At 35.3% G+C, this 25222-nt stretch overlaps 2 protein-coding genes across 2 annotated transcripts; one reads left to right on the forward strand and one right to left on the reverse strand.

Moving 5' to 3' along the window:
• Positions 1-5193: 5193 nt before the first annotated feature.
• On the reverse strand, positions 5194-12364 carry LOC130743352 (carotenoid 9,10(9',10')-cleavage dioxygenase 1). The gene is made up of 14 exons (XM_057595569.1): positions 12015-12364; positions 11807-11877; positions 11569-11583; positions 9683-9794; positions 9480-9579; positions 9296-9358; positions 8991-9101; positions 8723-8907; positions 7993-8131; positions 7556-7673; positions 7367-7468; positions 6859-7110; positions 6508-6619; positions 5194-5474 (listed from the first exon to the last, which is right to left on the reverse strand). The coding sequence occupies exons 1-14, from the start codon at positions 12246-12248 to the stop codon at positions 5445-5447; spliced, it is 1644 nt and encodes a 547-aa protein (XP_057451552.1). The 5' UTR covers positions 12249-12364; the 3' UTR covers positions 5194-5444.
• Positions 12365-13974: 1610 nt separating this feature from the next.
• Positions 13975-24584, forward strand: LOC130747910 (structural maintenance of chromosomes protein 2-1-like). Its single transcript, XM_057600968.1, has 20 exons — positions 13975-14526; positions 15163-15843; positions 15976-16119; positions 16227-16517; positions 16607-16792; positions 16880-17044; positions 17154-17213; positions 17499-17561; positions 18046-18137; positions 18385-18481; positions 20172-20288; positions 20409-20627; positions 21337-21477; positions 21554-21721; positions 21799-21983; positions 22096-22189; positions 22265-22353; positions 22795-23020; positions 23804-23878; positions 24200-24584. Exons 1-20 carry the CDS (start codon positions 14209-14211, stop codon positions 24317-24319), a joined length of 3531 nt encoding a protein of 1176 aa, XP_057456951.1. The 5' UTR covers positions 13975-14208; the 3' UTR covers positions 24320-24584.
• Positions 24585-25222: the final 638 nt, after the last annotated feature.

Raw genomic sequence — 25222 nt, forward strand, 5'->3', positions numbered from 1 at the left:
GGAATGCACAGACACACATTGATCACAACATAGCAGACCTGCTTATGGAATTACCCTTTACTAGTTTTCTTTGGTGGCAATTTCCTCACTTTATGCAATTAGACCCTCACTGTGAAGCTCTAATATCTGGATTACTTGAGCTATCCATACTACAGTTTGATCCTGGAATTCTTGTTGCAAGGTTTATTTTCTCACTACCTATGCCTCAAATACTTGGTTTAATTCAGAAATTGTTTGATCCGGAGATTACTTTGATAACATGTGGTTCTATCTCTAATTGGCTTGATTATCCTACGTTGTACTTGACCCTGCACATGGGAGACTTTGCATGCTCCCGTTCACACACACTTGAGTTCATGGAGCTTAAGTTTGGTCTGTCTGATGCTGATTCTTCTGTCCAACATGGACTATCTAACTCTACATTTGATCCTGGTATATTGAATGCTCCTTATTTTCAAGCCTGTGGCCACTATGCAATGCTTCATTATTTGCCAACCCCAATTCAAAGGCTTTCTCTACTAGCCAAGAGTGAATCTAATGGTATAGTCCCTAAATTGAACTCTGAAGCAAAAGCTGAGCAGGAAACAACTCAGAAGGCTGATTTTGTTGTGGAACCTATGTTGGTGGAAGAACTTTCTACTAGCTATGAGATACTTTCAACAAAGGTTTCTCTCTTACCTTGTGCACAAAGCTCAATTGAGGAATTATACAATACTGGTATTCTTGTTCATGGGTTGTTTGCATCATTGCTGATAGCTCCTAAGTTCACAGAATTCATCCCAACATTGGAATTGATTCTGGAAGTGTTTGATCCTGATGTCTCAATGTTTGAGAAGTATCCTAAAATTGATTTTCATTTTAACTCACTATTCACGCATCTACACCTGGATGAAGCTATACAATTGTTGTTGGCCTATGGTGACTTCTTTAAACATGATATGGGAGATTTATCAAGTTACCTGAGACAAGATCAATTGGTTTATGAAATTCAGCATGCACCTTGTATTACCCAATACCTTCACTGGTATATGAGGCAAGCATATTCTGACCCTATGTTATATGTTTTTGTTGCTGGTGGACTGCACCCTATAGAGGACATAGTGCTCTGGCATAGCACAATATTAAAGGAGTTAAGTGCGATAGCAGTGGAGACTAGAAAGATACAACAATTGGCATCCTTCATTGATTTGTATGGTCCAATTCTGCTGCCATTTGATCCAGGGATATTAGCTACATTAGATAGAACTGACAGTATTTTTTTCTGCTCTTTGTTTCACACAAAGTGCTACTCTCAGCAATGTCATCTCAACTCTTTTGCTACTGATCGTGCACACTTCTACAAGACTCGTGGATTACCTTTGATTATCCGAGATTTCCCCCACAAACATGACCCACCTGATCTTCTCCCTTGCCAATCACAGTTGGGTCACAACTTCTCTTCACATGAAGCATTGATTGAGCGATGGACCGCACTTGGGCTTTCCTTTTTGCATCAGCTCCTTGCAAATGGCCTGCACTATAAACTTGCTTCAACACACTTATGCAAGTTCCGCCAGTTGACCTTCATTAGGTGTTTCTATTGCAACAAACAGGAGACTGCAGAACCTTCCTCACTAACATACAGAACATATTGGGGAGACAACTGCTATTCACGTGGCTCACTTATGGAGCACTGGACCTATCTCCTTGGGTTCCTCGTTGACCGTTGGGATGCATCACCTGAACTATCTGTTACTTCTCAATTGAACCATGGCATTGTTTTCCCCTGGGACATGGTTCACCATATTACTTGTGTTGCTCTATCGCTATACCATGCTCCCTTAAGTCCCCCATTCAGCATGCTGGCCATTTCTTTTATATTTAGCCAAGTTGATGGTTCTCTTCTGACATGGATTCTACACATTGCTTGGTTACACTTGTGTTGGATATTGGGTCAGCTCGTTTGGATTCATTTTTTTTTCCAACCCATCCTTGAGGACAAGGATGCTCTTTGAGGGGATGGTAATGGTAGAAGGCTCATGGGCTTATAGATATTGGGCTAAAATATAGTTTCATACCATATCTCTTTTATTATTATTGTTTTATGATTCCAGCCTTTTATTATATTTCATGTTCTAGAGTATTCTATTACTTAGGATGGTGCCACATGTAAGGTCACTTTTCATTCCTTAAGTAAGTTAGTTACTATAAATTGTATTGCTTCCATTATGAAAGGTTAACAAGAAAATTGACAAACTTTTATTTTATCTTCTTTTCTTAGTTTTCTTTTGATTTTCTTCCTTTGATTTTCTCTACCAAGCAAAATCAAAGGAAGAAAACCAAAAGAAAACTAAGAAAAGAAGATAAAATAAAAGTTTGTCAATTTTCTTGTTAACCTTTCATAATGGAAGCAATACAATTTATAGTAACTAACTTACTTAAGGAATGAAAAGTGACCTTACATGTGGCACCATCCTAAGTAATAGAATACTCTAGAACATGAAATATAATAAAAGGCTGGAATCATAAAACAATAATAATAAAAGAGATATGGTATGAAACTATATTTTAGCCCAATATCTATAAGCCCATGAGCCTTCTACCAATCTCTTTCCTGGGCGCGAAGAATCAAAGAAGTTTGTGACACTGTTTCTCCCGACGCATGCGAGGTGGGTGGTGAAGGATGGCGGTTCTCTCATCGCTCCAGCACGAAGGAGGACACGCCGGGAGGAGGAGGTGGGGTGACGGCGGAGGGTGGGAGTGAAGGAGGGTTTATTTTGGTTTGGGTGAAGGATTTTCTTGACATTGCAACTTTTAGTTTTTTATTTTTTTTCTTAACAGGTCACCTTAACTTGCTATAACAGGTAATTTTGCTCTTTCACTTGTGAAAGACCTATCATCCTCTTTCATCCTAGAAGCCACCTAATTTAAAATAGTTAGAATATTAGTTATCAATCATAAATAAATTTAGGATGTAATGGAAAAAAATCATAAATTTAGGAAAAAGTTGTTATCATTATAAAAAAAACCAAATCATTTTTTATATAAATAAAAATATCAAGAACAAAAATTAATTAACAATAAAATACTAAATAGGACTCTAATACTATGTATTGAAGACTCCCCACCCAATTATTTTAATTTTATCATATTTTTGGATTAAAAAATATTTTTATATTTACTTATATATTTAAAATATATAATCTTTATAAAATGTTAAAATTATTGTGAATAAACTCGTGCAACATACATGTATTATATCTAGTTAAAGGGTTGTGCCGCTAATCCTTGAGCTTGTTGTGCTCCAAGATCTGGCTCTGCTCATCCCAAATCTATATGAACTTAGCCATGTCCGGTTGTTCCCTCTAGATATGTTACGACGCGAGAGTGATACACGCTGACTCACCGCTTAAACTTTGTGTTGCCTCTGACACATCTCCATCACTCAGAACCTCACAAAATCTCAGAGAAAACAAGTGCTAACATGTGATTAGGGAATCCTTTTACTGATCCCCACATACAGCGCCAATTGTTCCAATATAGAAACAATAGTGATGACACTAGGTCCAAAACCCTAGCGGAGGTAGGGTGATGGAATAACCTAGCTGCCTGTGTATAAAATGCCAAAAGTTATTTTTCAGGGTACGAGTGTTCCCTCTTTTTTTTGTCAAAGGTTGAAAGGGATACCTAAAACCCTAATCAGACTTCGTAGGCCTTATAATTTATGCCCAAGAGTCCATACAAACTCTATACTCGCCCTTGGGTGATCTATGGTTGATATATACACTCTAAGGCCCCCACCTGCTCGCCTTGAGCCATGTCACCCCGGCGGGCTGGTTCCTAAAGCTGAAGCATGGGCTGGGCCTCCTATTGTAATGAGGGAACTTGCCCAGTCCACAAGACATCGTGCTCGCAGCATAAGAGCGAACGTGTCTTCGAGAAAATCCTCTGACTTTCATAGAAGGTTCATGGGTGGGCCCCTATTGTGACGAGGAGAATCGCCTAATACACAAATGATAAAGACCTTTGTACAATCCATAACAAGAACACCGGCTTTTATTGTTGAATCCACTTCCTCCAAAGAATTGTATCCATGATGTCACTACACGAACAATTGAAATAATTAAATCATTTTACCTACCACAACTAAAGTTGAGGAATGGGAAATAATTTTTCTCTCCGACAATCGCAGTTTTAGTTGCAGTTTAAAAATTAAAATTTTAAGAGCCTTCTACGACGACAGTCGCAAAATGTTACTTTGTATATCGCCACTGAAACTATAGTATAAAATTAAACATGTTCGATGTGAAAAAAGTTCAAATTGCAACTCACATAAGTGTGGTTTGAAAATTGCATACCGCGATTCTAAGTTGTGGCAAAAAAGAAAAACGCACCTTACGATGGTGATAACACAAAAACGTAACAAGGAAGAAGATGCGTAGCCTATAACCCTTCTTCTAGAAGTATTGTGGGTGTCTACCTGTGAGCAAGGTGGTGGGTTGGAAGAAGAGGATTGTGGAGCAAGGTGAGGAGAATGAGGGAGATGGTGGGGAGGGAGATGGGGAATTGGTTGAAACATGGAAGATGATGCGATTCAAGAAGAGGGATGGTGAAAATGTGTGATAGGGGTATTTTTGACAAAAACACAAAAGAGGGATGGCAGCAATATGAGTGGGGATGGCACCAATAGAACCTCCCTAGTTATTATATTTGCATTTCACAAGGTGTAACATTTTAATAAATATTTATATTTATTTAACAATAAAATAGTTAAACTATATTGTTTATATTTGCATTTCACATGATGTGACATTTTAATAAATATTTATATATATATATATACATCGGAAAACAATTTAAAAAATTCTTTAAAACAAATATGATGTCCCGCGCCTTAAAAAAATTTAAGTAAATAAAAAATAAAAGTTATTTCATACTATTTTAAAATATAAAACAAGTAAAATATCTTCTAAAAACATGTTTCTAATTTAAATCAGTTGTATGCGGTATTTTAATATATTATCATTACCGTATCCCGAGTCAGATTAGTCACGTGAGGCTCCTTTCCCCATGGAGACTGGTGATCAAATGACAAAAAAATTGATATCAATTTTCTACAGGATACATAATAAAAATATAAACAGTAACATTATTTTGTAATAAATATATTCGAGACAGTGGCTTATAAAAAAAAAAATCGAGACAGTGACACTCTTTTGAACAGGCCAAACTGTTTGTAATAAATATTTCATCATCACTCATATTTCTCTCTTTCTCACTCTTGTGACTGAACATTAAGTTTGAACATAACATTAATCGTATTATAAATCCATTAGTATCACTATGTGTTGGAAAATATATTGTTTACTGTGATTTCGGATATATAGTACAAACAAGTGCTGATTTATAGAAAGATGTGAACAGAGTGAAGTGAGGCAGTGCAGAAGACTGAGGCTGTCGCATTATCACAGTTTGGCCTGTTCTTGCAGTTGATCCTGTGAAGAGAGCCATGGGGGAAAAATTAGCAACATGCACTTAAACAAAAGGAAGTAAATAAGAAAAGGACAAAAAGGAAAGTGGGTAGTGTTAGGTTTCTTTTTGGATAGGCAAATGTTAGTTGTTAGTAATGTTAGTAAATTAGTCCTCCTCAAGGTTCGAACTCTGGACCCTTCACCCTTCATCCCACCCAACCCTTATGTCCCTAACTCTTTACTACTTGAGCTATCCTTGGAGACGGGTAGTGTTAAGCAACTGGTGGTGGTCTTTTAAAAATTAAAACAGAAATAGGAAACCAATTAATGAGAAACAACTGAATTCTTATACATACACAAACCCCCATATCTCTGCATTGTTTGATATAGGGTTGATTCAACTATCGTAATGATACTTACACACCCAAACAGTTTAGACACCCCATAGACGCATCATTTTTCTCTCAATCTCTCTCTTTATCACATCTATGACCCATCATATATCACATCAATTACTTCTATTTCTTCTCTTCCTTTCTCACTTTAAGCGTTCAGTTGGGTGTTTGCATTATGCGAATCTCTATGAATCATATTCCTTGAACTATACTCAGTTCTCCTTTTGTAAGGAAAAGTGAGGCGTCAAAGATAAAATGAAAGCATAGTATTTCTTTATTTTATGTTTTTTCAGACAATGTGCAGATTTGCCTTCATGTTTCATTTCTGGGATTATGGTAATAGAGAATATTAAATCAGTCAAGTCACCAACACCTTTGGGCCATTCAATTTTCCCTGCTATATGAGCAATTGCTTAGAACTTCTTTGATAAGTAACATAAAAAAACTAAATATAAACAAGGATGATAAACTGTGCTAAGTTAATAACTTAGAGCTATATTTAGTTTTATCTTTCTATAAATTAGTTCATACTAGATGAAACTTAGGCACTCAAGTCAAATGTACTCATACCCCCAAAAGCAGTTACAAAGTAAACATTCCGAGTAATGTGAGTGAGATAATGAAATTCAATGTAGAAATAATCAATATGAAGTCACACAAACCTCTGTCACAAAGAAGGCGTGGAAACCATATGGAACTCTATGCGGCAATTCTACAACTGCAATAGGATCTGCTGACATTGTTTTTGCATCGATGACATGCACGAATGATTTGCTGCAGTTTTATTATTTAGAATCATGTTAGATTTTATACTATTAAAAAGGAGATAAAAAAACTAAAAATAGGTCATGTCATAGTGATCCATATTCCATACACAGCTGTTTCTGATTCCTAAGGAATTACACTGATCATAACTCATAAGTTCATAACAGTCATAATTATGATTATAATCCATGCGTATATAAACAATTTCGCAAAAGCCACTGCATGAAAAGTGCAGAGGAAAATGATACCCGGTATTCTCATCATGTGCAAATAGGATCAAGTATCCATCATCTTCTTCAGAATCGGTGCCAGGGACACGTGGGACATAAACAGCCTCAGATCCAAACTTCCCTGGTCCCAAGTCATAGAGACCCTGAACATTTCCTCCAACTTCAAGCTTTGTTTTTCCAGAATCCGGTTTGGCATGCAAATCAAATTTAACAACCCCGGTAACTTTTGCAATGCTGTCTAATATAGTTCCATATACATATCGCTGTTTCCTGATGAAATACGAATGGTAAATGCAGGATATGGAAAACAAGCATAAACTTAACTACTGTTCGGACTCAATCTTAAACTTAATTTGGAAAGCACACACACTAGAACTGTCATTCATTTTCAAATAAGTACACAAAAAAATTAATGCGACTACGAAAATAACAACTATCGAATTTACATATGATTAAGATAGGATGATTTACGGGTTTCATTTTCAAACTACCCTGAATTTTCTCAGCATGGAGAGAATAAACTTACCTGCCAGTGTAGCTTTCATTCACCCTAGGAAAATCTACTGTAGATGCTGATAGTTTCTGTTGAGAAGCTTCACCCGTTTTCATGTTAAACCTCATTTCATACCTGTAAAAAGTTCAATATCCATAAATAAATAACGACCATCTAGTAAAATTTGCTTCGTAATTTACATATTAGAATGAATCGGTTTACAGCTCATTTGAGAAACTTTCGAGCTTTTCCTTGACAGCCCCGCCAACATTGTCCAACTCTGGATTCTCAAGGCGACATGTGATCAAAACAACTTCATCCTCCTCCTCCCAAGCATTGGCTAAATGAAAAACAGAAGAAAAAAGGTCATATAAAAGTTTCAATGGACATTTCTGTTTGAAGAGCTTAAGGCACAGATTGAAGCTTGAATCTGTGTTCTTACTTTTATCCGTAATACATTGTTCCTATCTAACTTTGGCATTACTATGATTTATAAAAAGAAAGACTATTTTTATAAGTTGGCTGGGTAAATATACTGGACTGCACTCAAATTATGTTATCATGCACTTCAATTTTATGAATCACAGAATCTTTACGAGATCATTGCAGAATATTAATAAACAATTTATGAAGGAGAAAAAAATAGCAAACAAACACACCATTGTGGAATATGAAGCAGTTTGGTAGCTCAAACCATCTAATTTGCTTATCATCCTTAGCATACCGAGGTAGGACACCAAAGCGAGCTTTCTTGGTTGAATCAAAGGAGAATATCAGTGTTTTATTTTTCACCATTTCCTGAAATATGGATTTCATTCAACAACTTAGATCATTAGTTCCCATCAACTGATGCATGAAGTCAACGGACTGTATACCATTAAACCATCCTTAAATTAACCCTATCCCATTTGAAAATGAAATCATATTGTCCATGCCCACATTCACTGTAACAATTCACATTATGAACATTTCATTTAAAAATATTTCACTACAAGGAAGAAAGTAGCATCAAGAACCTACAATCTCAAAACCTGAAGCTAGTAAATCCAAACCCAGACTTGGCGTTTATCTATAAAATGTCCCCCCCTTAAAAACCTTAAAAAATATAGAGCCACATTTAATTATGAATTGGGAAGAATATTGATATTCTATTCACTTGGTTAGGGTACGGTGGCTCTGATATGATATTAAGAATATCCAAAAAATTGAACTATTAGGTGCAGGACAGGATTAGGATTTTGTTTTTAACTTCTAACAAGTATAAAAGCAAAGCATTATTTTTACTCATAATAAACAAGATCATTTTAACACCAAGCTTGGTATAGTTGAATGATATGATAAAGAAATTACTCTTTTGTAAGATTACATTAACAGAAACACCTGCAATACCTTTGGTCTAAAGTACAGAGGAAGATCCATAAAGATGGCGTAGTTCTCTGTGATGGCAAAATCATGCATCATGATGGGGTCTGATACTGTTATAGGTACAGGGTCATGCATAAAACCATCCTTTGAAATTACTCTGTATGTGACATATGGCGGTGTATGTGAATAACCAAATGTAAACATCTCCCCTGCATACAGGATATTTGTTTGTTGGAATAAATAATTACATTAAATAAGTCAACTTTTCACTATTTATTGAAGATGGCTTCACCAGAAAATGGGTCAACTTTTGGATGAGCAGTGAAGGAATGGTCCAATCTCTTGTCATAATCTAGCAGGCCAAGTGTCTGCAAATCACCATCTTCAAAAACTTTAATAGCATCTGCAAAATTCAAAATGAGACTACTTCAAAATGAGAAATGAAAAAACCACTGATGCTCAAGATCATAATGGCTGACGGACACCCCTGAACCATATGAATCTATTTTAACCCCTTTGTTCTATTCAGTTTATGGCATTCAGATATAATCAACAAGTTTACATCTTTCATAAAAGTGAAATAGGAACAATACTCACAAGGTTTATCTCCTTCCGAGAGTGCTAGAAGCTTCCCATGGTGATAAACAAGAGCTGTATTAGCTGATAGACATGAGAGTATGAGCAGAAGTTAGTTTCAGCTATTCCAGTCACATACAATAGCATAATAGTCCCAGTAAATAACCACACGAAGACTTCACCAAAACGAGTTAACATGAGTTACCTGTTCCATGTCCATATGAACCATCCAGTACTTTCAATTTAGTTCTCAACATTTGCATGTTAACCATTAGCAGTCCAAATAGACCCTTGAGATCTCCAATCTGAAAATGAGATCCAAGAAGTTACACTTGTCTTGGGAACCTAAAAGTTCTAAGAGTAATAAATTCTTCACTAAGCTTATATATTTTCACTTTCTGTTCCTACCTTCATAAATTTAGAGCCTCCAAAGTATTCTTCTTGTTTAAGACGAGAAGTTCTCACAAAACGAGAAACATATGAGGCTTTTCCATCTTTGATTCGCAAACCATGAATCATTCTGCAATTAACCATATTAGAGGACCAGACAACAAAACTATGAACTTTTTATGAATGTTATTGACCACCCAAAATTTAAGAACATTATTATTTCCACTATGATGAGCTGCTGAAATTCAAAAGTGTTAGTGAAGCATAATTGGAACTGGTGTATAATTCAGGAAAAAAATTAAAGTGAACCGGCATCTGTACAGCAGACTCTTTATCAGAAATACCATATTATGTAGGCTTTATTAAGATTTTAGACCTATATTTTCACTATATATTAAGTGAACAACGTGTTGCATACAAAATTCTTTCCTATTCCTATCTAAACTACTACTTTAAAAAACCATTTTATATCATTTATTAACATAACTTGAATGAAGGATTACTTAACATAAGGACAAATAGGATACATTAAGTACAGTGAGAGATTAGAATGAACAAATTGAAAAAATAAGTACTACAACAGACATGGAGTAAAAATATAAGGATTGAAACCGAATTAGAGCAGAATGACCAAAAACACATTATTTACTATAAATCAACCACTGCTCTCAGCTTGATATTAAAAGCAGAGATAGATGTGTACATTAACTGAGATGAATTCTCTTTCAACAAAATAATACGAACAGCCCAGGTTATTCGAAATGCCAGGTTCTCTCCCACCTTCCTAACTCACTTCTTTCCTGATTCTCTCTTCTATCTCTTCCTTCTTTTTATTCCTCCATTTCCGCTCTTATCCACTTAACTGATCCCCTTCATGATTTCCCTCTCATCCTGCCACATGGGCAGGAGGTTACACAGTTGTCTCTAATGCTAATTTTCCAATCCTCCTTGATACTTTCATGTGATCCTCCCCTATCACCCAGCACTAACCTATTAATTAATATAACAAGCCCTGAGAAACTTCTGAAGGATATATCATTAGTAAGTTAAACTAAATTTAACAATGTCATAATCATGCATATATAAAATTCAGACGAGAAAAGATTAGGCATAATCAGTTTGAGGATTTGAAATGTTAAACTCAAAATCATTTCAAAACATGCGCTCTACTGAACTACGATTTCAAAACATAATACAGATATAATAAGTAGTGGTTGGTTAACTTGAGTGTGGGCACACTTAATTTTCTATGAGTCCCACTAAATTGAAAGTGGGATCCATATTTTTAGTAGACTCCACATGAATTTCAACCAATCAATGACACATTGTTGGAAAGAGTGTTAAAGTGAGTGTTGCTAGCACTTTGTCATGAACTAACTCTCTTAAAAGCTTAAGCTATTTGATAAAGACACATGGATGGTTTTTAATGATACATCCTCAACACACCCCTCACAGAAGAGGCTTGAGGGTTTAAAGCTTGAAAAATGTACTAGGCCTGTAGCCCACAAATCTTGTGCTGAAATTTACCTTTTTATTAGAAGAACATAAGTGGAAAGAACTGAAAATCACTTTGTCGTATAAGATTTGATACCATATTATCATGAACCAACTCTCTCAAAAGCTTAGGCTATTAGGCGAAGAGGCAAGGAAAAAGGAATGGGGAAACCTCAAAAGGTATTCAAAAGAAAACAAATATTTACATCCTATATGATATGATCTGGCTGTGCAGTTCCAACAGAACAGGGGCTCAAACTTATGTATTAAACTGTGATCACTAAGCCATTATCATTATGTTAGACTTGTGCTCACATATTACACATGTCAAAAAAAATGGATAGTCAAGATGCACAATGCAGGAAATATGAAAGAAATATATTTTTAAAGAATGGAAGAGAATCACACACCCATCTCCATCAAACCTGCAAAAACAGATAGGGAAAGCACGGCATAAGCATAAAACTCCATACTAAGAACACATTTTTTTTTAATTCAGATAAACAAAAACTGCTCCATGTTAATACCAAACCTTCACATAAAAGTGTTAATATGACAAAAGAAAACCAATAATCTGATAAGTAATATGGATCACTAAGATATATTTTCCACCAAATATTTTTTAGCAACAAAAGAATCATTTTTTACCAGTGATATCCAGCCACAGGAGCAAACTTCGGATTAGGTCCCACCCTGACAAACTCTCCATTGAAGCAATCCTACAATACACTTCAAATAGTAAGTGATGAACAAGGGGTCTAATAACAAGGTATGTTACAGCAAAATATTCCAATTGAGAAATATAACACATTATCAGATATCCTAAAATGGGTATCTAACAGGCAATGGTACCAACCGGTAGGAACCCTCTGACAGGAAGATTCTTAGTAGGAGGAGTCTCATCATGAACCGGAGCAAAATTACCAGCAAGCCAATGATGGGGCAGTGAAGAATCATAAAAGCATTTCACAACCAGCTTCTCCAACAAATCAATCACTTTTGAAGTGAAACCATTACTGGGTTTTGGTTCCACCTTCACTGGCAACCCTCCAGCACCAGTACCAGTGGTGTTCTTCTTCTCATCCTCCATTGTGGGTTGGTGGTGTCAGTGACTGAAAGTGGTGGAAAGCTTTGAGGTTTACGTAATTGAGGTTGTGGGGAGTGGAAATTATTCACGATTGAGCATGTGGTTTAATTTCGACCATAGATTCCTTGGCATAGAAACTGCCACGATGTTTTCCACAATGTTTCAGATTCTACTGCGTGTCGAAAGATACTGTCTTTGTCTTTCCTCACGTTGTATTGCTCGCCACAATATATTTGTAAATTAACATGTTAAATATTTCAAATTTCAATCGGTGTGCAAATCATAATTTTTTTTTTGAAACTAAATCATAATTAAGAGGAACTCAAATATAATTTTAAAAATTTATAGGGGCTAAAATTTATTAAAATTACACGTCATTTCATTAAATGATATGACATGTCTGCATAGGCTCTAAAGTGACATCTGGGCTCGGTGGTCGGAGCTCCATCGACGATAATGATGGTTTCCAACCAAAAAAGGTAGTTTGATGACCTATTTAGGAAGATTTTCCGACGAAAGACGAAAATCAGATTTCGCTCAAAGTTTATGAACTTTTTCCACGTTTAACCCTAAGATGAAGAGGGGTATCGAGAGCGTGTTTGATTACGGTTTTTGAAAATTGTATTAAAAATTATTTTTAGAAATTGTTAGTTGAAAACTTTTTTTCAAGAAAAAATTTTGTTTGATTGAGATGTTTTTCAACTTTAAAAATAAAAACTGAAACCGAAAACATTTTTCAGTTTTTTTGTTGTGTTTGTTTTAAAAACTAAAAATGAGAATTGTTTTTTAAAACAAATAGGTTTTAATTTTTTTTCCAATTTTTATAAACCGAAAACAATCTTCAAAACACAGTAATCAAACTGACCCTAGTAGTAGCTCGTGCAGTGCACGTGTGTTTTTATAATTATTTTTGATATTTTAATTTCAATATTCTTTTAAAGTAATTGTAAAAAATTAATAAATATTTAGACATGTGCTATAGTGATATGTCGAAGTAAAAAAATAAAATCAAAATAGATGACACGATTAATATTAAAATCGTTCATTTTAATTTACTTGATACCAAACAAAACAATGTAATTTAAAGTTTTTTATAACAACATAAATATTAAAAATGCAACATATACTCATGCAGCGAAAGTCTCAACGTAATCAAGATTTTATTTTACTTCTCTATCTTAACACGTTTAACTACTTAGTTGACGAAGCTTGTGCTGGAGAATTTTCCGCCATGTCGAAACAATCAAGATTTTTATGTGACATTCTTTTCATAGAAGTAATGTATTGCCGAGATAATGATTCAAGTTAATTTCCGTAAATGACGCATTTTAAAATACGTTTAATTACAGAACATAAACGAATCTGAAACAATGACGAACTTACCTCAAGTGGAACGACAACGTCAACAAAGAGCAAGCTAGGCGACGACAACAACGAGTTGAGCAACAGGCAACGAAAACAGAGTGTTGCACAATGACGACTTCGAGGAACCGCAATGGAGAATGGAGATGACAGATGATGAGTATGAAGATGAGTACAGGTGGTCTGAGTAATGGTAGAATGAAGAAGGAGGACGTGAAGGTGGGGTGATATGAATTGATACGAGTTTTTTTTATTAAAGGTATCATATGAGTGACATGATTAGATGTGGGGCGGTGACAATAACCATTCCCAACTATGTACCAAAATGCCAAATAATTTCTCACATATGTCGTTTTAAGCATCGGCGAAGGGAAAAAAATGTCGTTTCGAAATCGGTGAAAATTTCCCGCCTTCTGACGACTGAACTTGAACTCACAAAAAGCACTTCAAATTCCCCCATTTCCACTTTCTCTATCTGCAACCTTCAACAAACACACACACAACAATTTAGGGTTTCGATCTCCAAAACCCTTCACCGATCCATTTCCCCCTACAACAATTCCTCCAATCTTCACTTCTCTCTCGCGATTCCGACTCCACCATGTACATCAAGGAGGTTTGCTTGGAAGGGTTCAAATCGTACGCGACCCGAACCGTCGTTCCTGGCTTCGACCCCTTCTTCAACGCCATCACTGGGTTGAACGGTTCCGGCAAATCGAACATTCTCGATTCCATTTGCTTCGTTCTCGGCATCACGAACTTGCAGCAGGTTCGTGCTGCTAACCTTCAGGAGCTCGTGTATAAGCAAGGTCAAGCCGGAATTACCAAGGCCACGGTGTCGATTGTGTTCGATAACTCCGATAGGAATCGAAGCCCTCTTGGATATGAAGACCATTCAGAGATTACAGTTACCAGACAGGTTGAATTTTATTTTTTTGAACTTTTATCTGGGAATTTAGGGTCTAGTAATATTTATTCCATTTTTAATATCATTTCGGCGAAAAATGTACCGAAAAAGATACCGGGTTTTGAGTTTAATAGATGCTTAATGATTTATTTGTTTGTCTGTTACTACTTTGCTAAGTGAGTGGTATAATCATGGATTAAATTATCTAGTATCAATTTGTTAATTTCTTGTCTACATGATCTTTATAGATTTAGATTTTGGAAGCGACATTGCGAAAAAAAATTAAAATTAGGAAAATGCTCGATAGGCCGAATCGGAATTTCGTATAACATTATTGAGGGTTTTAATTGGTCAATCATTATTTGTTTTGCATTCCATCGCTGAATGGGGTGTTATAACCACCTATTAGAAACTTACCGCTCATCAATTCGTGAGTTTCGCCCACGAAATCTGTCGGCCTAAGTAGCATTACTCTTAAAATTATTATTTAGAATAAAAAACTTGAGCTTTATGGGCTTTAACTAAAGCAGTTGTCTAAATCATGGGTTATGTGAATATTGGATTTAAAGTCAAAATTTGGTTATCAGTTATCAACTATGCAAATTTCTCATTTTCTATGTGGTGTTATGTTTTGGGGGTACAATGCAGATTGTGGTTGGAGGGAGGAACAAATATTTGATCAATGGGAAACTTGCGCAGCCTAGTCAAGTCCAAAACCTTTTCCATTCGGTGCAGCTAAATGTTAACAATCCGCATTTCCTGATAATGCAAGGGCGCATCACTAAGGTTTTAAATATGAAACCGCCAGAGATATTGTCTATGCTTGAGGAAGCTGCGGGGACAAGAATGTATGAGACAAAGAAAGAGGCTGCTCTGAAAACACTTGAGAAGAAGCAGGGTAAAGTTGATGACATTAACAAGCTTCTTGATCAAGAGATATTGCCCGCTCTGGAGAAGTTAAGGAAAGAAAGGACACAGTACATGCAATGGGCTAATGGCAATGCTGAATTAGATAGGCTGAGAAGATTTTGTATTGCTTATGAGTATGTTCACGCAGAGAGGGTAAGAGACAATGCTATTTCTGAGGTGGAACAAGTAAAAGCCAAGATAACTGAGATTGATGACACTGCTAAGACAACTCAGCTGGAAGTAAAGGAAATGGAGACGAAAATAGCTCAATTGACTGCTGAGAAGGAAGCAAACATGGGTGGAGAAGCAAAATCTCTGTCAGAGAAGGTAGATGGACTTTCCCAGAGTCTTGTGAAGGAAACATCTGTCCTAAACAATAAGGAAGACACTCTACGGAGTGAAGAAGCCAACAAAGAAAAAGTATGTGGGTGGTGTTATGGATTCATACTTCAAGATTATTATGTCATTTTTTAAATTTTTAGGTTGCTTATGCTTTAAAGTATTTACATTTTGTGAAGCTGATATTTGGATGTTGAACCTTGATGTTTTAAGATTGTTAAAAATATTGAAGAATTGAAGCGATCTGTAGAAGAGAAGGCCTCTTCCATAAAAAAGGCTGAAGAGGGAGCAGCTGATTTGAAAAATAGAGTAGATGAGCTCTCAAAGAGTCTGGAAGAGCATGAAAAGGACTACCAGGTAAAAGAATTAGATTCTGGGTTAATGTTTTGTCAGGTTATATGATATCCACGAGTGGAGTTTGTTAGATTGAGGTTATTTTTCCTGTTGCTCAAAATTATTCGTAGGGTGTTTTAGCTGGCAAGAGCAGTGGTAATGAAGAGAAATGCATGGAGGATCAACTAGCTGATGCAAAGATAGCAGTTGGGAGTGCTGAAACAGAATTGAAACAGCTGAAAACCAAAATTAGCCATTGTGAAAAGGAACTGAAAGAGAAAACAAATCAATTAAGGTCCAAACGTGAAGAAGCTATATCTGTAGAAAATGAGCTCAACACCAGACGAAAAGAGGTGGAAAATGTTAAAAAGGGATTGGAGTCTCTTCCTTATAAAGAGGGTGAGATGGAAGCTTTGCAAAAGGTTAGGTTGATTTTTCTTCAGTTAGTTTCTTTACAATTTAAAGTTTACAAGTCCCATTTAAATAAATTCTTGTGTAAAATAACTTCCAGGATCGTGAATCTGAAAGAGATTCTGTGCAACGGTTGAAGGATGAAGTACGAAACATTTCAGCATACTTATCAAATGTTGAATTTACATATCGTGATCCTGTGAAGAACTTTGACCGATCAAAGGTGAAAGGTGTTGTTGCAAATCTCATCAAAGTAAAGGATAGTTCCACAATGACTGCCCTAGAGGTTGGACAGAATGACAACTTGTATCTGAAATTCTGAATTTATAACCAACAATTGTTTTGTTAACCCCTTGAATATATCCATTTTCAGGTTACAGCTGGTGGAAAATTGTATAATGTTGTAGTTGACACAGAAAGTACTGGCAAGCAATTACTACAGAATGGCGGTCTTAAACGAAGGGTGACAATTATACCTTTAAACAAAATACAATCAAGTGTTGTTCCCTCCAGAGTTCAACAAGTGGCTGCTAGATTGGTTGGTCACTGCATTTATTTTTGAAAATACATGTTACTTGGTTTTTGCTATCTAAGTGTCTTGACCGCTAAACTGACCTTGCTGAAAGATTTTGTTGATTTGATTTCAGGTGGGCAAGGAGAATGCTGCTGTTGCACTTTCTTTGGTTGGTTATGATGAAGATTTGAAGGTTTGTTTCCTTGAATTTCAATTTATAACAACATTTACTGTACTTGTTTCTTAAGTTTTTCTTTTCCTGTTTTATTTTTCCTTGTTTAGTTTTATTTGTAGCGATCATGGGTACTGAAAGCATTTTCCATGTCATTTGAATATGTTTTAACAATCTTTTCCTCCAGTTTTGTTTTATATTTGATCTTGCTGGGTGTGGAAACTTGATTGATTTTCATGCTCAATTGTAGTTTTAATTTTATGTTAAGCTCAATTCTGTTCTAACTAAATTTGAAATTTGTTATAGACTGCAATGGAGTATGTCTTTGGTTCAACATTTGTTTGCAAAACCATTGATGCTGCGAAAGAGGTAATAAGCAAGGACTGTTTTTTTCTGCTGAGTTACATAAAGCTTTAATTTTACATTGTGGTGTAAACATTTTGCTGATATAATGACTTTCAGATATTATGTTCCAACATGTTGTGCTTTAGATCTGCATAACTTTTTTCCTGTACTTACTAATTTTGCATAACTTAATGATAGTTTATTGTCTTTTTTCTATGGAGATGTTTTTGGTATTTTCATTATTTTGGTGACTGTACTTACAGCTCTTTTTATGTTTTCGTAACATACTATAGTTTTCTTACTATATATCTACCTAAGTAAAATAGTAATGCTTCTGAATTTGTCGCGCAATGTCTATATTTAACTAGGTGAGCCCTATTTGTTTCCACTATGTGACACTCCATCTGTTTTTTGCTCATAAAGTCATACTTGTCTAATCTGGCACGTCATCATTTCTTACCCACCTACGTAGATGCTCAATTTGTCTTAAACTTTGTTGGTCTAATAGGTGGCATTTAATCGGGAGATTCACTCTACAAGTGTCACACTAGAAGGAGATATATTTCAGCCAAGTGGTCTTCTAACTGGTGGAAGCCGCAAGTATGGTGCTATCTTGTTTTTATTGTTACAATTGTCACTGGAATTTGCATATTTCTCTCATTATATGTCCTATAGACTGTGAGCACAGAGCATATGATATCTTGATTCTTGACTAGTTAACAGAATATTATATATTTTACATTACAGTTTCTGTGTCTTCTATTAAGTGTTACAGTCAATTAGTTATTGAAAAGCTAATGCATATAAATCTTGGTATGTTGTGACGGGTTTGTTGTACTTGTAACAGGGGCAGTGGTGATCTTTTGAGGCAACTTGATGCTTTGGCTGAGGCTAACTCAAATCTTTCAGAGCATCAAAAAAGGTTATCAGAGATTGAGGAAAAGGTAGGCCCTAAATACCCCTTTTTTTTCATATGATATAAAAACTTACATTTAGAAAACCTAGTAAGTACATTTATATAAATAAACAAAATTGTATGTTGGTTTCTTTTTTGATTTGTCTGTCACTGCATTTATAAGTTAACAGAGAGGAATGGTAAGATTAAATTAACTTGGGATGGGGTCAATTGCTTGAAGTTTGGATCCTAGGTCCGTGTGTCATGTGAGGTGTTGGTAATCACCTATTTTACACAGTTAATGGGGGACAGTTTCTACTTTCTATGTAATGTTTAAACTTTAAATGCATTATCATCAAATGTAATTTTTTAAATGTCGACAAAAGCTCATTAGAGTTGAGAAAGATAAATGTGCAAGGGCTGTGAAAAAACTAGAGAAAATTGTACATCAATGTTAAGAAAAAACAAGAAAGATATAAATGGAATAAATTGCAGCAATCTCTACATGACTATTAAAATCCGCTTCTAAAATATCTACCGGTACTAGGTGGGGACTGTGAAGAAACTACAGAGACTGCTTTATTCATGAGGAATTAATGTTAAGCTTTAAAAAAACTCTGGCATTTCACTCCAGGCAAAGCCACCACCATATCACTGCACATAATATGGCACACTGCCAAAGGACCTTGCACCTTTTGGTCCTTTTAGTAACTAAATTGCATATTCTAGATTGCTTTAAACTCTCCTTCATGATTTAGTTTTTCTCACAATATTGAAAGTGACTGCACCACAAATATCCCGCTTCTGTAGAATATATTAGCAAAAAATACAAACATTAGAAGATATTAGAATCCGGGCTTGACCTAACTCTAGCCCAAAAGCTAGCTTGGGGGTGAGGACTGCTCTACCCTTTATAAGGACTTATTTGGCCATATCTCTGGTCAATGCGAGACTTCTCAACATAAGAAAGGGCTTCGTGTACATCAGTGAGAACTTGCAACAGATTATTTATATTGCTAACTACAGCAGTCCAACTAGAAGATTTCACCTTGTTGGGACCCTGGGCTTCTAAAAGTAGGTTTGTCAGTTGGTACTTTCTGGAAAATGGGTCTTGACTTAAAAATAAGACCAGTAATGCAATTGTAAACTCCAAAGGAATCTAAAGTTGAAATCCCACTGGCTACGAAAGAAATTGGATGAACACAGTGAATCAATCCTCACAGAGCTTTGAATTCTAAAGCCTCTAACTCAGTAAGGGTCAACAACATAAAATTTTATAGCGATGGAATCATTTTGGAGAACAAAAGCTGCATAGTGCATATGCAATGATACTGCAAGAGTATAAATGGTAATGGCAGGGATCAAAAGTACATGCAAGTTGTTTGGGCATTGTTTTTGTTTTGCCTCTATTAAAACATTTCTCTGGATTCGTTTAGTTTCCATGTATGGTCTAGACTCTAGAGAAGGTAGAATGGTCTGCAGGCCTCTTTTTGTCTCAATACTTCATAAAATACAAAAAAGTAGTGCTTTCTTGTATGAAATTGAGCTATTCTTATATTTTCTTGTGACTTGTGGAGTTTTTTATACACATTTATGTTTGTCATTTTAAATTTTGATAATCTTGTGGAGCCCAGTCATTTTATAAATAAATCTTATATATAATAAGCTCATGGTTTCAATATAATCTCACATTCTCAATCCTTTAATTCTTTATTTTGTCTTTGTATCTTGACACCCAGATCATGAAGCTTCTTCCCCTTCAGAAAAAATTTAAAGACCTCAAAGCCCAATTGGAACTTAAATCATATGATCTTTCATTGTTTCAGAGCAGAGCTGAGCAGAATGAGCATCATAAGGTGTTGATTCATTTCTTTCACCTTGATTTCTTGTATTGTGTGGCAATATATTTTTAACTCTTCTATCTCTCTTTGATTGCTCCTATTCACCCCATGTCCCCATCCAATTTACCTATGTAGCTTGGAGAATTAGTGAAGAAGATTGAGCAAGAGCTTGAAGAAGCAAAGTCTGCAGTCAAGGAAAAGCAGCTTTTATATGAGGACTGTGTCAAGACTGTTTCAACACTCGAAACATCAATCAAGGAACATAACAATAGTCGAGAGAGTAGGCTAAAAGGCTTGGAAAAAAAGATAAAGTCAGTCAAATCCCAAATGCAGTCATCTTTAAAAGATCTGAAGGTATACTTGAAATATTAGAATTTTTTTCCTTAATCATAGTATGATTCATTTAACTAAATTATAACAGCTGAATCATTGCCTACCCTAAATCGTTTGTGAAGTAGATGCACTTATTGAATTCCACTTTCTAAGTAATCTGTTAAAATCTTGTTAGGATGAAATGTTGGGTGTTCTTTGAAGGGTTATTGATTATTTTCACTGGTCCAACGTGTAATGGTGCTTTTGGTGAGCCAACATTTGGCAATTGTTGAAAGCATCCTTCATGCTCATAATGTCCTCGATTATTTGAGATATTGGTGATTGTCTTGCGGTTGTCTTCCATACAACATTTTACAATGCTGCCCTATAATTGCTCAGTGTAGCTTGCATAAATTACAGATCTTCCATACTGTTTCTGCCAGTCCTGGCCTTCTGTTTTGGAGGCAATATTTGAAAGAAAAAAATATGGGTTATGGATACTGATAGAGTGTGGAATCAACTATTATTAAGTATTATATTAACTATACAGGGGAAAATTCCGGGTCCTGATCTTAACTAAAAAACTGTGAGGGTATGATTTACAAGCTTTTGTTGAAGAAAAAAAAATTATGATGGAATTTGAAGATTTTTGGGTGCTCAGAATTATTAATATACTAGAGTAAATACTATGGCCAAATAAGTAAATGATCACTGCAGTGTGATAATTAATTGGTTGCTCGTTGGTTCTTAGGTACATGATAATGAAAAGGAGAGGCTTGTAATGGAAATGGACGCCGTTATCCAGGAGCAAGCATCTTTGGAAAATCAATTAGAGGCGATGCAAACACAGATTAGTAATCTTGTCTCAGAATTAGAAGAACAAAGATCCACGGTAAGCATAGAAGACTATCTTGATTAGATCCCTTTTTGTCAAACAAGAATTATGTCCTCAAATCTCCAAAGTGCAGGTTGTTGCTGCAAGGAATAATCTTGATCAAGTTCAGTCACAGTTGAATTCAGTTCGTCAGAAAATGAAGGAATGTGACAAGGAAATCAATGGTATTATTAACGAGCAGAAAAAGCTTGAGCACAGACTTAGTGAGAGTAGTCTTGAAAGGAAGAGGATGGAAAATGAGGTAATAGTCTAACTGTTGTTGTCTATAGCCTTAAAACTTGTGTGCTAAAGAACAATCTCCTCATTCTATTGTTCCAGGTAAAACGGATGGAGATGGAACAGAAAGACTGTTCTGTCAGGGTGGATAAATTGATAGAGAAGCATTCGTGGATTGCTTCTGAAAAACAGTTGTTTGGTAGAAGTGGCACGGATTATGATTTTTCTTCCCGTGATCCTGGTAAAGCAAGGGAAGAACTTGAGAAGCTTCAAGCTGAACAATCTGGGTGTGTTTGAAAAAATGAATTCTTAACTTTTAGTGTTTTGTTTGGAACTACAGTTACATGTCTTCTTGTACTGTCATGACACTTTTGTTTTTAATTGTTTTACACCATTAAGGCTTGAGAAAAGGGTGAACAAGAAAGTCATGGCAATGTTTGAGAAGGCAGAAGATGAGTACAATGATTTGATGTCAAAGAAAAACATAATTGAGGTAATTTTTAAACCATTTTAACATTTTTTTCTACATTTCTCACTTTCGTGCTCAATCTATTATTCTTTTACCTAGAATGACAAGTCCAAAATCAAGAAGGTGATTGAAGAGCTAGATGAGAAGAAGAAGGAGACACTAAATGTTACTTGGACCAAAGTGAACAGGTGGGTTTTTCTTTTCCCTTTTTAATGTAACTTCATCCACTTAATTTTATATTTGTTAGATATTAAAACCATTTATAAGCTTTCACCTAAAAGCTTAAGTTTTTATTTTTATAGTTTAATTAGTTTATAACATGGTATTTTAGTCTCTGACGCAATAGGTCAGTTCTGATGTCTAACCTATCCTTCCAAGTAAAAGATTGAATTTCAATACAGGGTATCGTGAGTCTTGTAATTGTCCATGCTTTAAGCCTAAAAGGCTCTTGCATGAAGGGACATGTTAGTCTGTTATAATATAAATCCATTCATTCTTCTTGAGCCTTCAAATAGCTTAACCTTTGGGGAGAATTGGCTTAACTATGGGATCTACTCATTACGCTATATTTTATCATTCTTTTTCATTTGACAATGGTTGAGTATCATGTTTTCATTCTTTTCATTTAGTGACTTTGGATCCATCTTTTCTACCCTATTACCTGGCACGATGGCTAAGTTAGAACCTCCAGAAGGATGCAGTTTTCTTGATGGTCTTGAGGTTAAAGTTGCATTTGGAAGTGTGTGGAAACAGTCATTGTCTGAACTGAGTGGAGGTCAGCGATCACTGCTTGCACTTTCTCTAATTCTGGCACTGCTTCTGTTCAAACCTGCTCCCCTTTACATCTTGGATGAGGTATGTTTTACATGAATTTCTCTGGAACTTTTTCCCAGAATCCTAGTAAGCCTAGAAAAATGATTTTTTGATTTGTCCGTTCTGTGAAGAATTGAATATTACTGAAATTTGGCTGGCATCATATTCTTTGGGATTTGGCTCCTCTAAGGGTAAAGTAAGTCATCATACCTGATTACCTAATTTTAAAATGTCAATAAAAACAAAATCAATGGTGTGATGACTTACTTTACTCCCTAAAGTGAGTCTTAGAGGAGCCGGACCCTATTCTTTGTATTTTGCTTTTTGAATTTCCAGTCTCACTAATTAGGATCCAGTTAAACAAATTTATCACCTTAGATGCGATGATCAATGATATACACCTGATTGGGAATTTGTCAAAAAGTATCTTCATAGGTTTGGAATTTAGAGTTTTGGAGGAGAAAAATATTGTTAGGTTGTTTCTGGAGATTGATTGTGTGGAAAATTTGAAGTATGATGACATGGGAGTGGCGGCAACGTTCAAAATTTGTTTGAGGAACAGTTAACTATGGCTTGTTGGCCTATGCAAATGCCTGTGCTTAAAACTATACATGAGTGCATAAACTTATTTTGTGATGAATTTCTTATTTCATTGCCATTTTACAAATGGTATTGGCATGACATGACTAACAATAGTGTACTATTGTTTGATTTGTGTAGTTAATCCTATCAAGTGGGGAAAACACTTTTATTTTGCATTGTCTTTTAAACTCTTGAAGCATTGATTATGCGGCTAAGACAGGCATTAATTGTAAACTGTTGCAGGTTGATGCGGCTCTTGATTTGAGCCACACACAAAACATAGGGAGAATGATAAAGGCTCACTTTCCTCACTCCCAGGTAGAGGACCTTTTCTGGTGGCGTAATTTCCTTAATTTCAACATTCTCATGGGGAGAGTGCAACATTCTCTTTTCAAGTCCAAAAAAATAGCTGTCAAACTGTTGTAGGTTATCAGATTCAAAAGATAAAAAAGAAAATACATTTTCGTTTCATTTGGCACCAAAATCATCTGAGCTGTAGATTTTCAATTATGATTTTCTTTTTGGTTTTACTTCTGAATTCATTTTCGTAGCAATTATTTTCAAATTTCCTCTGCAAGCGACATTACAGCACCCATTAAATTGAATAGTCACATTTCTTTTGTTTCTTTTGATTTGCAGTTTATTGTGGTTTCACTGAAGGAAGGCATGTTCAATAATGCTAATGTCCTTTTCCGGACAAAATTTGTTGATGGGGTTTCAACTGTTCAGAGAACTGTTGCAACTAAACAGAACAAGTAAGGTATTGGGATTATGCCTCATTGGTTTCAAGTCTTTGTATGTTCATCTTTTGGGAAAATTAGAAATGAATGTAAAGCTTGACATTCCAATATTTATGTAATTTTGAACAAAACTGTAAGGGCCTATATGTCAGTGTTTTGTTTCTAGAAAATAAACATGACATTTATTACTTATGCTACTGATGCACCTAATGATATTAAAGCACTAATTAGGATGGTGGTAACATGGATATTTTAATCTAGTTGATCTGGTTTTGTATATGAAAGAGAGTATGTAGTATGGAGAAAGATATGTGAAAAGAGACCAGGGATAGGGAATGAATGAGTTTGTTGTCAGAATTTTTCTTTTTGATGTCCAACGCTTTAGCTGTTCGAACTACTTAAACGTTATTCTCCAGGGTGAACAAACTACTCAAGACTATTAGCAGTTGCTGATCTTATTAACCTGAATAATATTTAATTTGGTTCATTACAGAACATTCTTCATACATTCGATTGAGTGCCTGCTATATTGCTAAAAATATTGGCATCATTAAGAGATGTTAGTTTAAATGGAGAATTTGATTTTGATTATGATTTTCGTGATTTTTGAAAATATATTTTTTTTGTATTTATTGAGATTTTTGCATGTTTTTGAATTTTATATTCATAAATACCAAACGCAATTATTTACAGGAAATACCCAATAAAATCAAAATGGTGGTAAGGTGGTAACATTTTCTTAATGTACACCCTTTATTTTTCAATAATTAATGCACACACAAAATATATATAATACACACACACTCACACTAATACACGTTCAAATGAGGCTGCAGGGTTTAACTTATGGTGTTCCAAAAATTGCCCTGTGAAAGGGACCAGAAAACTTGGTGGTGGAAACAAAGTCTCTATCTGTATTCAT

The sequence above is a fragment of the Lotus japonicus genome, chromosome 3, assembly GCF_012489685.1.
Source record: "Lotus japonicus ecotype B-129 chromosome 3, LjGifu_v1.2".
Classification (NCBI taxonomy): Eukaryota; Viridiplantae; Streptophyta; class Magnoliopsida; order Fabales; family Fabaceae; genus Lotus; species Lotus japonicus.

What these genes read in the sequence shown, in the direction of transcription:
- LOC130743352 (XM_057595569.1), bottom strand. Translation starts at nt 12,248, where the DNA reads ATGGAGGATGAGAAGAAGAACACCACTGGTACTGGTGCTGGAGGGTTG. An exon ending in CTGCTTCATATTCCACAATG is followed by an intron (nt 7,674 to 7,992) that starts GTGTGTTTGTTT and finishes TTTTTCATTTAG; the next exon opens with CCAATGCTTGGGAGGAGGAG. An exon ending in GCACATGATGAGAATACCGG is followed by an intron (nt 6,620 to 6,858) that starts GTATCATTTTCC and finishes ATAAAACTGCAG; the next exon opens with CAAATCATTCGTGCATGTCA.
- LOC130747910 (XM_057600968.1), top strand. Translation starts at nt 14,209, where the DNA reads ATGTACATCAAGGAGGTTTGCTTGGAAGGGTTCAAATCGTACGCGACC. An exon ending in AACAAGTGGCTGCTAGATTG is followed by an intron (nt 17,045 to 17,153) that starts GTTGGTCACTGC and finishes ATTTGATTTCAG; the next exon opens with GTGGGCAAGGAGAATGCTGC. An exon ending in TATCAGAGATTGAGGAAAAG is followed by an intron (nt 18,482 to 20,171) that starts GTAGGCCCTAAA and finishes CTTGACACCCAG; the next exon opens with ATCATGAAGCTTCTTCCCCT.